Source organism: Peromyscus maniculatus, chromosome 6 (genome assembly GCF_049852395.1).
Source record: "Peromyscus maniculatus bairdii isolate BWxNUB_F1_BW_parent chromosome 6, HU_Pman_BW_mat_3.1, whole genome shotgun sequence".
Lineage (NCBI taxonomy): Eukaryota > Metazoa > Chordata > Mammalia > Rodentia > Cricetidae > Peromyscus > Peromyscus maniculatus.
This window is the reverse complement of record NC_134857.1, coordinates 138,259,218-138,276,575: the sequence shown is the minus strand read 5'-3', so window position 1 is coordinate 138,276,575 and position 17,358 is coordinate 138,259,218. Positions and strand designations below refer to the sequence as shown.

The following is a 17,358-nucleotide window of genomic DNA, read 5'->3' as shown; positions in this document are numbered from 1 at the left end:
TTTCTTCAGGTAATCATGGCCCTTGCTTCCATCTGCTGGTAAAAAGTTGGATTGCCATTCAAGCTCCTATGGGCACCTCCATAGCACTGGCGTATCCTTACAGATGGTCATTTCCAGAGTCTGTGAATTCTGCTGCTGGGGTGGTAGCCTTACATTATGAAAATTTCTTATCATCACAACTATTATCCTGGTGGAAGAATATCCAGAAAAGTTACTGCACCATTTAACTTGAATTGTGGCAATGTTTCTAGACAGCTTCATGAAACCCTTGCTTCTTCCCTATTAATAAATGATATTTACACTATTCTTATGAAAATAATACCTGAGTTCTAAAAGCCTTCAAAAATAGCATTTCTGATATCAAATTGGTGGTGGACAATAAAATACAGCAAAAACATCAGATATGTACACAGATTTTATTCATATGTGGGCTGTGCCTTGCTCAGTGTGAACAGTGCAGGCACCACATGTCTGTCTAGACCACAACTTGTGAGAAGAAACACATGTCCAGGACCACACCACTCACTCACTCTTGAAGTTGAACACACTCGCCTCCTCAAGATTAGAACTGAAGTGCACAGTTAAATAGGTTTTGGTGAGCTTTTTAAGAATATACTAAAGAAGACCAAACATTACAAAAAACCTTGAAATCTGGAAAGACTCTCAGCAATATTCATGGCCTGTCATCTTATCCATTCATCTCTCAGAAGTCAGACTATTAGCTATTTCCTTATGTAAAATCTTGACTAATTTGTTTATCTAACTGGTACTTGTTGCTTCCAGTCCAAGGCCCTTATCCCTCTACAAACAGAAGCCCACCCAGAAACCAAGCAAAGGGTACTGACCAACTACATGTTTCCCCAGCAACCCCGTGGTGATGAAGGTAGGTTGTCAGCAAATGCATTCTTTAATCTTTAGTGGTGTTGTAGATAAAAATAAATTTTTATTCATTAAAAATAATTACACAGGCAGTAGAAGAAAACTCCACAGCATATCGTGTGGGAGTTTGAGTCTCAGTGCTGTAATATTTTAAGTATGATTCCAAAAGCAAGGCTTCTCCAGGAGATAGATCAGTTTGCAAAGTGCTTGCCATGCAAACATGAGAACCTGAGTTCAGTCCCCAACATCAGTGTAAAATCCCACTGTGGGGACACATAACATGGAATCCCATTGCTGTGGAGCAGAGACAGGCCATGGCTTGTGCTTCCTGTTCAGCCAGCCTAGCCTAATTGGTGAGCCTTAGTTCCAAGTGAGATTTCCTTTCTCAAAATTTAAGGTAGAGATCAAGTGAAGAAGACACCTCACATTGATCTCTGGCCTTCATTTGCATGTGTACACACATGTACCCAAACACACATGAACGTACAGGCGTAAACATTCACACACCACCACCCCAAAGAGAAAAGTCTTCCTCCTTATAGCTCACATGAGAATAATGTAAACACTCTAGAGTGATTTCTTCTGTGAGGGTTAGACTCCAGGGTATGAGACCTGATCATCAAATGCTGTACCCAGCAACTGGCAGCAAAAAAAGAGAATTCAGAGCCCAAGAAGGATTGGCCGAAGAGGGTCTTCTCTTGGGCTCTTATTACACAGCATATTTTAAAGATCAGGACAGTAATCTTGGACCACCACATGTGAATTAGTAATAGGACTTGACCTACAATAATGATGTTTTCATCTTTACATTGAGATTCCCTAAGCAATGTCAGCAGCTATGATTAAAAAACACTTTTTAAAAATCTAAACCTTGCAATCAAGCTTCTAGCCTATGATCGATCACACTATTATACCAAAAAGGGTTGCCTTTTCCTGTTTAAAACAGCACTGGCTGGCAGGTGTTCTCTGTTGCCATACAGAATCATGGTGGTTCTTATAACAACAAACCCACTCTAATGCAGTCACAGATAAACCCACCCTGTCTGAGACCGGCTTGAGAAATGAACCATTTGCTTATGTGTTCCTCATTTTCAAAAATAATAATAAATGGCTTTAGTCTTTTGACTTGCAGATGTAAATGAGTCACTGGGGAATATGTAAGGATACTTTTATTCAAATTTTAACTTGCAGAAATAGAAAAGGGGAAGATTGTTTTGAAATATAATTCTCACATATGAATAAATTGATCTTTTGGGTTTCAAAATAACATAAAGAAAAGATGAAAAGTAACCCAGATCCACAAGCCATCCCTGAACTCTAGTGTGTCACCTAAACCTATAAGACGAATTGCTAAACAGTCTTATTAGGAAAAAAAAAAAAAAAAAACCTGGAGCCAGATATTGGGGTGAAAGCCAAGAGATCAGAGGAACAGAACAAGCCACAGCCACAAGTTCTTACCCTAGGAAATCCTCAGCCCAAGAGAGACCTACCTTCTGTATACCCACGCCTCTATGCCTTTCTGTCCCTGCCATCTCACTTCCTCTCTCCACCCAGCTACATCACTCCCTGTCTGTCTGTACAGACCTCCAGAACTCTATGGTTAACTAGTGTTGGGAATACAGGCATATGCCATGCCTGGCTCTGTTCCCAGTGTGGCTTTGAACTCACAGTGATCTGGACGGATCTCTGCCTCCTGAATGCTAGGATTAAAGGGAGTGTGCTATCACTGCCTGACTTCTATGTTTGCTATAGTGGCTGGATTTTTCCTCTGATCCTCAGATAAGCTCTGTTGGGGTGCACAAACAAAATATCACCACATAAACCCCTGGTCAATTCCCCAGTGTGAGGTCAGCAGTCATGTGACCTGATATGTGAAAGTGTTTGCCTTTGCTTTTTTGAATTTTCTGTTTGGTTTTCTATTGAGGATAGAAAATTTGCTGTAATAATTGAAAAATAATTCTTGAACTTCAACCCAGTCAGCCAACTTCTGTTTGTTGAAAAAAAGATAATAAATGAATTTTAAGAATCCAGTAAGACAGAGAAATATGTGACAGAGGAAAACTCTTTGGAAAAGGAGTTACCCTCAAGTAAGCTCTTACTATGAGTTTTCATGCAGCTTTCACTATTACTTTACAAAGCAAACTTTACCATTAGATACATTTTGATGTAAATTAGAGATTTATAAACCATATTTCCTGCTTATTTGAGGCACATTTAAATGAATTGAAGCCATGGTGTTAAAACCGAGTTCTCTATGTGTTCTCTGTCTTAAAAATGAGGTTACTCCAGTCACGTACACCTCCCACTTGCACACAAAGAACCAACAAGAACATCAGATTACTGGGCAATTTGCTGAAAAATCATTGCTGTGTAATATCTTGCTTGGTTTCAATGTGATGCAGGCTCTGTAGTCACCCCAACATGGGCTATGCCATGGGACCTGAGAGACCTGGGGCACATATGACAGCTCTGCCCACTTCTTCATAACAAAGATGATGCCAGTGTGTCTCCTCCACTGCTGTGAGGCTTAGAGACTGCAATGCTCCATCCAAGTCTCCAACTGTTAGCCCAGGGGAGCCCATTCTTAGGCTAGGAAACTTCCTGACCCTCATGACTAACAGTAAAATGCACAAGCCATAAGAAGCACTAAGAGGAATGTTCTGCTCTCCACTTCCTGTCCTTCCTGCCCTCTCCGTACTTTTCCTCAATATCTTTTCCCGGCCCTTTTAAATGTATTTATTGTATTCATTGGTGGTGCTTGCTGTCTCTTTTCGCATAATATATTAAACTTTATTAAATACTTCATGTATATAAGAGAAAAGAAAAGCATTAACACTTTGGACTCCATAGATTTCCAGTCAGACAGCGACAGCTTCAACCCCACCCTGTGGGAGGAGCAGAGACAACAGCGCATGACTGTTGCCTTTGAATTTGAGGATAAAAAAGAAGATGACGAAAGTGCTGGGAAAGTAAAGGTGAACTTTTGGCCTTTGTTTCTCTTATTGTTCTGTCTGTCCATTGTTATTATTCAGACAGAGAAGGGATTCATTAAGTGACCTCTCTGGAAGGTCACAGTCATTTTCTATTCTCATGAAGATGCCCCAATCTAGAGGGCCAGTGTTCGGGCAGCATTGGTGTGATTCAGAATGAGACGAATGTCCCAGTTCTGACTGAGCAAGTCTGATTTGCACTCCCTTCCACAACCCCCAGTATAACAACCTGCGAGAGATTCAAGCTGAAGTGGGGAGAAAGTCTAGGTGATGAACCTCACCTAAGTCTTCTGTAACACTCTGCAATAATCCTTCTGGTCACTGGGCCAGGGACCACGAAGACAGTACCAGCCAAAACACACATTTGTGGAAGAAAAGCTGATTGGCATGCTCCAGTGGCATTGCATCCCTAGAGTCTTCCACATGACTGGGGCATTTGAAAGAATTTTTGTTTCTTTAAGTCTGAGTTTTAAAAGGAGGTGAGTATCTAGCCACAAGTGAAGATCTTTAGGCAAAACAACTTCTTTATTTTAACTGTATTTTTAAGAAATTTTTTTATTGTGACTAACCTGAATGAAGAAACAAGGTTAAACATTTAAACCTATATTGTTTATTATTTAAATTTTCAAATATCAGAATTGGCTGAGATTTCATTAACACTTAATTTTTCATGTTATGTCATAATGGCACCTTGAATCTCTCGTTAATTTTTGTATTTGTGCAATTTTTCAAAAACATCGTGAATACTAACAGCTTTCACTTGTAGTGACTAATGATCTAAGTAACTATATATGCATCTTATTAATAAATCAAGATTATGTGATATGTTCCCTGTCCCCACCACATTTTCTAAATGTTGCTTCTTAAACCATTATTCATGATGACTGTGTCATTACAGAAAACTCAAAATGGAATTATAAATCCAAAATGACATACTTCCTTTAAAAATTTTTGGTTGAAGAAACATTTATGGATGATTGATTATTGCTGTCTTACGACCAAAGAGATATGTTTTGAAATGTGTGAATTCTTAGAAAATAAATATGCTAAATTTGATACAAACCTTTAAAACAACTCAGTTCCCTTCTTCAAGGATTTTGTGTTAAATCAAGATCCAATGGACGATGCATTCTCTGTTGGACTCTTGATTCATTTTTATATTTCATTGACTTGTCAAAATAACTACATGCTTCTTCTTAAAAATACATAATCAAGGATCAAAAGAAAATACATTTAATATGTCCTATGGATGTGTTGATAAAATCATGAAATATAGAAATGGAAACAATAATTTAGGAACCCTGTTTGTGTGCTCTGTGGTTAGTATGTCTATGCTCATAATGGGTTCCATATGCTTTAGAGTGGTTTGATTTTTCTCTGCATTTATTTACATTCACTTTAATTGTATTTTGGTAAAACAATATGTTTTTCCAAAATATCAGAATACTTGGCTTTGACTAATTTGACTGTTTTGATGCCATTGGCTATCAGACAAATTAGAGGAGAAACACTCATAAGTACATCATCATGGGAAGATGATGAATGGAACACCCTGGGATCTTACCAGCTCATGCTCTTCTGGTTCATTACATGTACATTAAAATTAGTGCCATTTTAATTTTAATTGACCTGAAATTTAAAAAGGAACCATGGGCCTATGCCATCAGCTTTCAATGGGACAAAAATATAAAGTCCTGCTTGGAGTGTGTATAGTGAGTGTGAATGCTGAATTGTGTGAGGAGGTTGCCACCCATAGCTTCATGTTATGCTGTTTTATTACATGGAGTTAAAATTCATTGTTTTAAATGCATTGCCCAGAATGGAAAAAAAAAAAAAAAACTACCCAAGGGTAGAAAATGATCAAGCGAACGTGTTGCTGCAGTGCTCCTGTTTCTCCCAGAAAATGGAGATTCCTTCTCCCACAGGCTCTCTCCTGCCAAGCCCCCTGGGACAGGGGCCAGCGTGGGATTACTCTCCAACCTGCCAGGCTGTCTGGCGATTGCTGCACACCATGGGCCAGGTGTGATCAGCAGATCCAAGATATGCCCGTCCCCCAGAGTGACCCCCAGCTGGCATGGGGTTGTATAAGTGGCCTCCAGCAGGAGCGGAGCATGTGTGCTCCCTTGCCAGTGGCAGCACAGTCCACCACTCTTCCCTCTCTAAGTGGCAGACAGGTAGGCCTAGGTGTTTGGGGTAGGAGAAGCCCAGTAGAGGCTCCCTTGGAACAGTGCTTTATGGGGTATGTGCTGCATGACTAGGGGTGAGGACTGTTGATCGCACACCAGCCTTCAGTTTGCCAGTGTCTGAATCCAATTTATCTTTATGATTATTGACACTGGCAAAGGGTGGGGAAGCCGGAGTCAGAGGGTGGGACATCAGTTGAAGGTGCCTTTTTGTGGGGTGTCTGGCATGGCTTTTAAGCTGGGGCTTTGCTTTTGTTTACTCTTCTTTGGCTCTTTCTTTTTAACGTGTGGGGATACTGCCAGTTGTGCAGAATGCTGACCAGACTTTGGAAGTGATTGAAATTGTCCTGTGAATAAGCACGCTTCTCAGGGTCAGCTTGAGGGAGACTAGACATACCTATCTTTAAAACACCAGAAGTTGAAATTGAGATTTGCTGGGAATGGACTCTGAGCAAACAGAAACTTCCATTCAAAAGCAGCAACGTCCCTTAATTTGAAGATTTAAATTATATGAATTCCTGTAAGAGAAGATGGGGTTGGGAGTCATGGCAGAGAGGAATTCTCTTTCTCAGAGCTGGGTGTCTAAGAAGATAAATGATAGGAGGAAAAATATAAATGAACACTGTGTTTTTACAAACGTTGTCACCCACATGTAATGGACTAGATTCTCATTCTATGTCTTATATTCTTTCCACAATATAAGACAAGCTGAGAATGCACCTTCCTGACTAAAACTGCCCTGTTTCCTTTTTTTTGTAAAATATCCCCATTAATTTCTAGAATAATATGATATTTAATAATCACTGCAAAACTATTGTTTCTCTTACTGGAATTTACAATCAAATTCAAATTTAATGATTATGTAAAGTATATTATATTATATGTACATATAATATAATATATGAGAAACAGTTCTGTCTGAATCCAAGACACCATTTCTGAATGCCCACACTATTATAAGTAATTCTTTCTTTACTGGACTTTCGGGTTCTCTAATGCCTTGAAGCTGCTATTTGCATTTATTGTGTTTTATTTAGCTATTAAGAGTCTTGTGATGCATTTTACTTCTCAGAATTAAAAAAATTTATTTTAGTAAAAGTCTTGTATTCTAATACAATGTAAGTGTGACATGAGCAAATACTTTATAGTGAGTGACAAATTTAACACTATTATTAGAATGAATTTTGTAGATTTGCCCACCTGTGTGTGTCAAAAATTCACTTACGTTTTATGTCATATTAGGATGGGGAATGTTTCTAGCATAGGTGTTTACAAATAAGGAAACTGCTTTTAGATATAAATGTCACTGAACTAGTAATATAACTCTTTATGACCATGTTGGCCCACTTCTGAAATACTGAAGGCAGGAACTGAGAAGGAAGTGTATCAATATGTCTACACAGAGCTTAAAATGGAATTGGGTTATAAAACACAGTTTCACTTTGAAAGAAGTTGTAAATTAGAGTTACTTAGCTTTATTTTTAAATTGCAATTACCTTATTATTTAACTGTAAAATTTCACATTTTAGTTTTGTAGCACCTTTTCCACAAAGTTACACAATTCTATGTCATAGTATACCAGAGAACATCTCTTAACTAAGCAACAGTGGTGTTGTGTAAACCTTAGAATCCAGAAGACTTAAGCTTTAATGCGGCTGCAGAAAAAAGTTAAGCAGTCCCACCCCAATACACCTTCTGTAAAGTGACAACAGCTGCCTTATGAAATTTAAACACATAATTACAAATTAATGACATTCTAAAACATATAATGTCTATCATTCCATATATATGGTAATTTATATTCAAACCTATAGGAATAGTTATAAATATTATTGCATATTATAGGGCTAATCAATAATAAATTAAATATACCTATCAAACATTCAATGGAATGCCTGGAATTTGGTGAACACTGAATAACTGCTGCTATATACAATCTGAAAGAAAGACTCAGCATGTAGTTAGACATGTGGGGCAGAGTCTAAATTACCAAAGGAATCCAGAGCTTTTACATAAACAAACAAAGTCTGATATTAGAAACAATGTTGAGCTGGGTGTGGTAGCATTCACTTTGATCCCTGTAAGAAGTCTGAAGCAGGAGGATTGAGAGCACCAGGCCAACCGGAGTTACAAACTGAAGTTCTAAATAAAAGCAAGTACATGAAGAAGTCATTAGATTTCCATTACTCATAAACAGAAGCAACAGATTAGGTGTCAGTGTCTACTTAGAGGTAGACCTGTAACTTGAATTTGTGCTTCATGACCCCAAGTCCAAAGTTCTGTGAGAAGAATAGTGAATGGAGGCAAAGTTCTTATTTTCTAGATGAAACAAATTCAAGTTTAGTGATTCCTAGATTCCCAAATTTGGGGAAGAGCCACTTTAAGGGAAAAAATATAATATGGCCCATATAAATAAATAATTAAACAGTAACCATCCCATAACCTTGAAAGTGACAGTCAAATAGTTTAAGCTTTGTGACAGATCTTCTCATTTAAATATTTCCACAGCAGCAGAATAACCAAACATACTCTGATGATGTAAGCAAAACACCATATCAAGTTGCTTTTAAAATGACCAGAAAGCATCCACACCACACCTGTGACAATGTAAACCACATAGGGTGTGGGGCATTTACCCACCAACCCCACAGTTCCCCAGAGTTTTCTTGAGTGTGAGCAGCAGGAAATATTAAATAGAAGGATTTATTGCGGAGATAAATAGATAGAAAATAAAGGATAGCCTCGAGAGGGCCTGGAACCTATTCCAACAGTCCCCAGGGTATTTATAGAGACGCCAAGGGGTGGAGCAAAAGACCTCCTCCCCCAGCACATACAAGTGCAGACCATCTCAGACACCTGCACTCAGGCCCGTGGTCCTAATCATCCTCTATGCAGACATGCTGGGTAAAGCCACGAAGAACCCGAAAATGGGCTCCCACAGTAGGGTGAAGACACATGGAACTTAGGGAAGAGCAAAGCACATGTCCTACCTCAGATCATAAGAGTATGTCACTGCTGAGGAAAACTGAGTTGAAAAGAATTTTCCTTTAGTGCCTTACTTCAGATTCTTTTTTACAATCTACCACCAGCTGTTAAAAGAAAAGCAATAGTTTCAATTGGCAAGATGAACAGTCCATTCTACAATTCACAGTTTATGAAATGTAGATTTGTAGTTTTTAACTTTTAGCCCCCTGATATTAAATATGTTTAAACAAGTTCAACACTGTAGCTTAAAAATAAATATAATTCAGAGCTAATGTTTCTCACATGGAGTTAAAGAGCCCATCCATGAGTACCTACATCCCAGTGTACTCTATTGTTCAGTGTTTACTGAAGAATGCACTATAAACTAACCTCCTGGAATATATCAGTATTAAATTCACTTTTTCCTGTGAAACCTAATTTTACCTTGGGTTCTTACAGCCTTCCTTAACCCTATTTATTTATTTATTTATTTGTTCTATTCTCATTTATTTGAGAACATAAAAAAATAAATTACAATTACCCTAGTTAAACAAAAGCTGGTTTTTCTCTGCATTCTATCTATTGAAAAATAATTTTATGATTTTATTGTCAAAAGAACATTAGAAAATACAAAGTAACATCCAATCCTGTTACTTCTTTAGGATAACAAGCCACAGCGAATCCTAAGAGTAACACCATTGGTGAATTTGCTAAACCAGCAGATTAGCAAAAGTGTTTGAGTCCTTCATACTCTCCAGCCTCTCCAACATGCCATTGGCCAGATGGGGACTCCCTTCTGGCTGCCTTCCTCTGCTCACACCCTCTTCCTCCTTCATTCTCTCCCACCTCTTCTGCTCCTCCACCCTCACACACATGCTTTCCACAATACATACTACAACCACTTAAGCCATTCCATTTTAAAAAGTTGATTCTACTCAGATTCAAAATGACGTGGTTGTTGGCACAAGTCAAACTGGGCACATCTATCTTTTTTTGTGAGTTCCTTCAGTCAGCATGAATAACTTGCACTGAATCTTTTTTAAATACCTAATAATGAATACTCTCATGGTAGAATATTCTACATAAATGAAATTAGTACTAAGAAGAGTCCTTCAGATGTGTTCTTGAAAGTTAGATTAACACCTGCAAATGAGTTTAAAGCTGGAAAAATATCTGGATAGAATTAGCCAAATCATGTACATTTACCTAAAACATAATAGAAAATAGTGACTTTTTATTTATCTTAATACAAGCTATTACTCAAGAAGCATATGATCTTATTAGTATAAAAAACAAGTGTGAAAGCCACCCCAAAGATTTTTTTTCTGAAGTATTAAAAAATATAAGCCACTCTACTTTTTGATACTGTGTGCTAGTTATAAATCTGGGCTTTTATACATGTTTGGCTTTTCGCCAATGCTTAACTCTACTTGTAAACCCTCTGAGGTCTCCTCCCTCCCAATACCTGCACTGAACTCCAAAGACTTTCTCACTATAAAAATTATCAAATTTTAAAATTATTAAATACCAAAGATAGGAAACTTCTAAGATGTGATGAAGCTGGTAATATATTATTCCATTTTCTAACATTAGCAGTCACTTAAGAGCCTGCTATTTCACTCATCTAAAGATAGAATATAATCTAAAAAAAATGCTGATGATGTAAAAAAGGTGTAATGAAGTCGGACCAGCCCCACAAGGTTGAATAGAAGTCAAGCCCCACTCCTCACATCAACAGCAGTTCCCTGGGCAGCTCAACACTCACTGTACTGCATTTGTTTTTGATGAAGCTTGTACCATGGAGTAGCTTGGTGAACATGCTTTCTGAAGTCATTTTTATGTTAAATTTCTTTTTATAAACTTCTAGGTTGAAATAAACCTAAAACGATATCCAACTCCTTACCCAGAGGATTTAAAGAATATGGTAAAATCTGTTCAAAATCTGGTGGGTAAGCCAAGCCATGGAGTGCGTGTTGAGAACTCAAATCCAACAGCTAACACGGAGCAAACTGTGAAAGAAAAGTTTGAACACAAGTGGCCGGTGGCCCCAAAGGAGATTACAGTGGAGGTATTTGGAGGTTATTGGTAACTGACAGTGTGGTTTGATTTTTAGACTTCTGGGTGATGATGTTTCTTCTAACTGAGTAGATCGCTTTAATAAGCAAATTACACATTATTTCCTCAAATAAAAATGACTTTTTTTTTTTTTTTTTTTTTTTTTTTAGAAATGAGGGTAACACCTAGTAAATCAAAGATAGGTACCTCCCTCATGGCCAAAATGATTACTATGTCTTTAATGCATACAGTGGCTCATCAGCTACTGAGGCTAGCTGGGAATGTGTTATACCCATGAGAATGATAGCCATCCCAAATCTTATCTGATCATTTGCTGGGGAAACTAATGGGGCTTTTTTATTCAGACAATCACAGTAAAATTCCTACTAAGTTTAGCATGAAATTTTTTTTTAATGTTTTTGTGTTTGAGTTTCAGATAAAAAAAGTTAAAAAAAAAAAAACTCAGGCTTATAGGATCTGACTATGAGAAGCTTGCTTCCTATATTTGAGAATAAGCTACAAACTTAGGCTTATTGATTTGTATGGTCTGAAAAGAATTCAACTACATTATGCCACCTCAACTATCTCATCAATTCTTCAACTAATTACTTGCATCTTTTACTTTCACTAGAAACACAGTTGGAGTGATCATGTCTGGTCCATATTCTCTAAAATCTAGATTGACAAAACTCTTTTACAAATCTGCATTTCAAATAATCTATTTGTGGCATTTGAACACCAGCTGTATATGTAGCACTGTGCTGAACACTGTGAGAGGAATAAAATAAATGAAAATGTGTCCTGGGTTCCCAAGCGATTCAAAGCTAAGCGCGAAAAACACATGAAGTAATCACAAGATTTCTTGTTCTAAATTGGTGCTGAAACATATATTAAAGATGGCATTGTTTCATTAAAATAGGAATCAGTGGAGGACATTACAAACAGAGAGAAGACCTTGAGCAAAAAAAAAAACAGCCATAGACACTTGGGAGCTGAAACAGGAGGATGGTTGGGCATTCAAGGCCAGCCTAGGACACAAAGTGAAACCTTATTGTAAAACCAAAACAAAGCAAAACCAGTCATAGGTTGCAAATGCACCTGAAAGAGTAGGACACTTTCACACCTGGAGTTCTAGAGGGTACACAAGCACACCTAAAGAAGTACATCTCAGCCTAGTTTTCTTTTCTTTGCCTTACTATTATCTCTGTGCTCCCTTTTCCCCATGATGCCACACTCCCATCTAAGATACTAAAATAGTACACAGGACTGGAAGAAATATTTAGTAAGAGCACACTAAATACACACACACACACACACACACACACACACACACACACACACACTTTGTCTTTAAACTTCATGGAATCACATCTTATCTTTTGTAGCAATGTGGCATGAAAACCTGAAAGTGAGTAAATTCAGTACAAATATAAGAAGATTCTATAATTGCTTAATTTGGAAATTTGATATGTAAAAAGGGAGAAAAATATCTGTGGTCACAAATTTAATAATAACCCCATGGTAGATAAAACACAGCTAAAGTCTCCCATAAAGAGTCTCCATATAATGAACATGCCAAAAATAATACATCCAAAATTAAATTTTACATTTCTTCCCCAGACTTGTTTCCACTTCTACCCTAACCTTAATCTGATTTCACAACATTATCTACCAGCTCTTTGAAATTGGCTGGAAATTGGGGTAATAATTCCTTCTTTCTATTCACTCTTTATCCCTTCCAAATAGTTTCCCAAACATGCACATTTTCACCTGTGTTTCCTCAAGTCCATAACTCCGTCAGCATTGCTACAAAGCCATTGTCTCCTTGCTTCACATTGTCCCCTGCCTCCTTGTTGCCTTAGCAACGCTTTTCCTAAAAAGAGTGCAAATCAAATCGTTTCCTTGGCAATAGCTTCTTAGTGCTGGGAGAAAAGCCCGAGGTTCTTCATTAGCTGGAGAGGATATAATGGAAGCTGACTTCCAACTTCATGTTCACTGTGTGACTTGCCCCATCCCTTTCTTAGGCTTCTTCAATCTGCTGATGTGATCTCTGTAAAAAGAAATTCCAGTGGAGATTTCAATATTTCCTCTGAAATAGAGTCTCTGTGTCTTCTTTTCCTTTTAGCTGACTGCAGACAGTCATTATCCTCTTGAATACAACCAAATTAAGGGCCACACTGAACTTTATTCAGTGTTCTGATTTAAGTAGTGTGGACAACCAAGTGTCTTACTAATCATGAAAACTTAGCATTTATTATATATTTTGCATCCGTATTTTTTTTATTTTTGTTTTTGATACAGGTTTCAATATTTTGATATTAGCACAGACTGGCCACAGACTCAAGACCTTTCTGCCTCTGCCTCCTGAGGACTGGGGTTGCAAACCTGTACAACCATGTCTGATGGTATGTGTAGACTGTGTAGTAGAGAATTACATATAATAGAATCAGCTAGGTGATTTACCGCCTTAATCAAGGGAGAATAATGAAAAATTAGGTAATCAAGACTGAAAAAGTAAAAGAGAAAGGCAATACAAGGTACCTAATATGATTGTGCACTTGGAAAGTAAAAGCAGGAGGATTAGGAGTTCAAGATCATCCTTGGCTACACACTAAGTTCAAGGTTAGCCTATGAGACCTTATCTCAAAAAGGCAAATCAAAAATGGTAACTGCATTTCATAAACAGCCAAGTGAATGAGAAAGGAAAGCCAGCCTCAGCTGACCTCTTCCCATACTCTAGAGTCTTCACAGGGGCTATACTAACGAACGGAGCCAAAGAGCCACAGGAACCAAGACAGCTGATGACAGGAAGGCTTCTCCTTCCTTCATTTTCCCTTCAAAATGACCTCTGACGTTTGTTTGCTTACTCCCCAGCTCTTTGCATGGCTAGCATGCCCTCAGCCTTCAAATCTCAAAGGGTCACTCTGACCAGTTATTTGCACTGAATGTAATGAGAACATTTATGATGATTTTATATATTATTTTCAGACAGTTTCAAAGGATAAGGGCCATTTATATCTTGTCTAGTGTATACAGATGATAATTCAACTTTGCACTCCTGCCAAAGCTATCAACTCTTAGTAAAAACCATACTCCAATTTTGAATTGTGACCTTTTGCTGGGCTAACAATACACTCTCCATACTGAACAACAAGCTGCATGCCCTTCAGCAGCTGCAGAATTCCAAATACACACATCCACCACAGTGGTTTGGGCTTCTGGGCTGTGAAACACAGTGTTAGGAATATCAAAAACATTTTTACTTAATGATATTTTCAACTTATGCTGGGTTTATTGTATATAACTTCATCATAAGCTGGGGACAGCCATATGCTCAGAGTCCACCGTAGACAAGGCACACAAATATTTGTTGAATAAAACAATGATTAGTTAAATCTAGTATTATAATCTGTCCTTCTGTCCACTTAGAAGTTCATGGAAATACGGGTGAATTTTTGAGATTTTGTTGAATTGATTTATCTTTGTTGGCTGCCTTGTCTAGTCACTTTTCACTTGTGCATTGAGGAAATTCCTAGCATATTTATGTCCTCTATGTCTCAGTAATTTTTGTTATGATATCCATAGACTGAAATAATACTTAACATTCCCATAGAAGTAGCTAGGTGCAACTTAGTAAGTACATCCTCCTTTGAGGTCATTGGAAAGATAAAATGCATAGACTGGAAAAGAAAATGTTTTATCTTATTTTTATTTTTAAATAACCAAAGCCAAAATATTAAGATACATGCACTATCAGACACTGACCACGTTTTCTCAGAACTGGAAGTCATAGCAAACATGACAACTCTCAGATGTCATATTCTAGCATTCAAATTTTACTTTTTGATTATAGCAATCACCAAAATCCAGCTTCATGAGAACTGACACCAAGAATGTGCAACCAAATGTTGAAACCAAGTACAACAGTGATCTAGCAATTCACAGCTGCCTGTTTGATCTCAAGTATTGCTTCCCTGAAACACTCTCTACAACCCATAATATCCCTGTGAATTAGCAATGGCCTCCACAGGTGCCTCAGAACACAGTTTGGGAACCATGGGGAAAGGCCTTTTAGTCTAGGAAGCAAGAACTGCTCTCATAGATCTTACTTGTTGCTGACCTAAGCAAGGGATCTGTGTCCAGGCCACAATGTCTTTACCTCTAAAAATCTAAGTGCTAAGAGATCCTATGGAGATGGACTAGGGTATCAATAGGTATTTATATAAACATAGCACTTTGTACAGAAAAAGACTAGAATAAATGATAATTTCAGACCATTCCTCAAGAGAATAAAACTTCAATTCCTCCCCCATTCTCTTTAGTGTTCTGCATATTTCTATCTGGACACCTGTTCACTGTGTCTGCTGTAGTCAAAAACAATGCAAACCTTTTTCATCCTGAGGAGACAGCCTATTTTCCCTCTACAGAGAAGCCATATCTTCTGCGGAATAATGGAAAACAGTCAACTGTCCCTGAAGTTTTCTCTTGTTGCCTTTACTAACTCTTATCCTAGACTCTCAAAAGCTCGAAATTGAGCTTTTATTCTTCTTAACTTTTACCTTAGGATTCTCTTTCTCAATGTTATTAAGGGCCAAGATTTTGTCTAAATAAAGGAAAGATAATGGGATTTTAAAAAATGAAAGGACATTTTACCCACCACCACCACCTCTCCTTCTTTCTCCTCAGCAGGAGACACGTTTAGATGAACTTCTGATGGGCCACTTACCAAAGCTGATTGCTTGCCAGCAGCTTCCACTATTTACTACCATGAAAGTAGTCTCAGAACTTTTCTTTCCTCAATTTTTGAGCAGAATCAGAGACTTATAACCTAGTTGGATCATGCAGAGCCCTGGTCAAAATTTTGAATAGCTGATGCATATACACAAGATATTCTAAGTACTGAATACATAGAACATGAGGTAAAAGAAGTAATGTTAACATTCTGTGCTGATATAACTGCCTGATTTGGTTCTTATGTCTCATTTTATTTTTTATTTTGCTGTCTCTTAAAAAATAATTATTCTACTTATATTAGGTGTCATTTAAAAATACCTCCTTTCTGAGTTGTATCACACAAATAAGATACCTTTATCTTCATATACTGAACATAAATTAGTACTAATTCTATTACCTACCACCTTCATCTGACAAATGTGTCAGATACAGGGCTGAGAATTACTTTGTCTTGCCCAAGGTACCTGATTAATAATTGATGAGGCAAAGACAGGATGGGGAGACAGCACCATGTGATTGACAAGTTGTCTTGTTCTTTGCAGAGAACTGCTTCTCCAGCTTGCATCTTCTTACAAACACATGCTTTTGTTCTTTATTATACCACTTTAAAGTTTTACAGTACCTTTCTTGTACTGAACTTTGAAATTCCATGGAAATACAGATTTCTTTCTTCAACCCCAGGCTTTCAATTGCCCCTTTGTCTTTAGGATCTCTTTTTAAATTGGACCCTTTATTTCAGGTCCCTGATAATCTCACTGGGAACCTCACACTGAAAGAGGCACTAGCTGAGTGGGAACCCAAGAGAACTACACTCCAGTCTTGGGTCTTTGTTTGGTGTTTTTGTGTGCCCCAGTTCCTATGAAAGTGTTAAACTCAGTGGTCATTCAATCTTCATCGACTGAAGCAAATATTCATTGAGAAGCAAATATTCTCATACACCCCCAAAATAAGTCTAAAAGATAAAATTTCAGCCAAATATTAAAGAAACTGATGTATTTTGTGCAATACCAAAATCCTAAAGCTTGTCCCTTTGAGTGTTTCTGTCTGTTCATTACACCAACCAAACACTAGACAAATCTTTCCAAATTCCTGATAATTTTCTAAGTATATCCTTCTCTGATTCAACAAAACATTTCTACTGTGTTAGTTCAATGCTACAAATTAACAAGATACTAACAAGCAAACAAACAAAAACCCTGAATTTCTTCTTTGAACTCAAATTATCATAAACAAGTTAAAAGACACAGCTATTGTGTATAGAAAGTGGGAATTGAGATTTTGCTTTTCTTAATGTTCTCCTGATATCTGTTTAATTGGGAATTATCTGAATTCTAGAAATTATAATTCATGGAATTTTTGCACTGATGAGATTGCTCAGTGGTTGAAAACTCTGGTTGCTTCTGCAGAGGACCCAGGTTCAGTTCCCAGCACCCACATAGTGTTAACTCCCGCTCCCAGAAATCTAATGTCCTCTTCTGGCCTCCACAGGCACTGATTGCTAATAGTGGATTCCCATGCCTGCAGGCAAAACACCAACACATAAAATTAAATAA

At 37.6% G+C, this 17,358-nt stretch overlaps 1 protein-coding gene across 4 annotated transcripts in view; it reads left to right on the top strand.

Moving 5' to 3' along the window:
* Lrrc7 (leucine rich repeat containing 7) overlaps window positions 1–17,358 on the top strand; it is a 475,963-nt gene that overhangs the window by 391,812 nt on the left and 66,793 nt on the right. For all 4 annotated transcript variants that reach the window (XM_015993791.3, XM_015993794.3, XM_015993790.3 and 1 more), the window contains 4 exons: window positions 784–883; window positions 3,730–3,854; window positions 5,795–6,043; window positions 10,884–11,084. In XM_015993791.3, coding sequence (XP_015849277.1) covers window positions 784–883; window positions 3,730–3,854; window positions 5,795–6,043; window positions 10,884–11,084 — 675 coding nt within the window. The remainder of the gene's footprint in view (window positions 1–783; window positions 884–3,729; window positions 3,855–5,794; window positions 6,044–10,883; window positions 11,085–17,358) is intronic.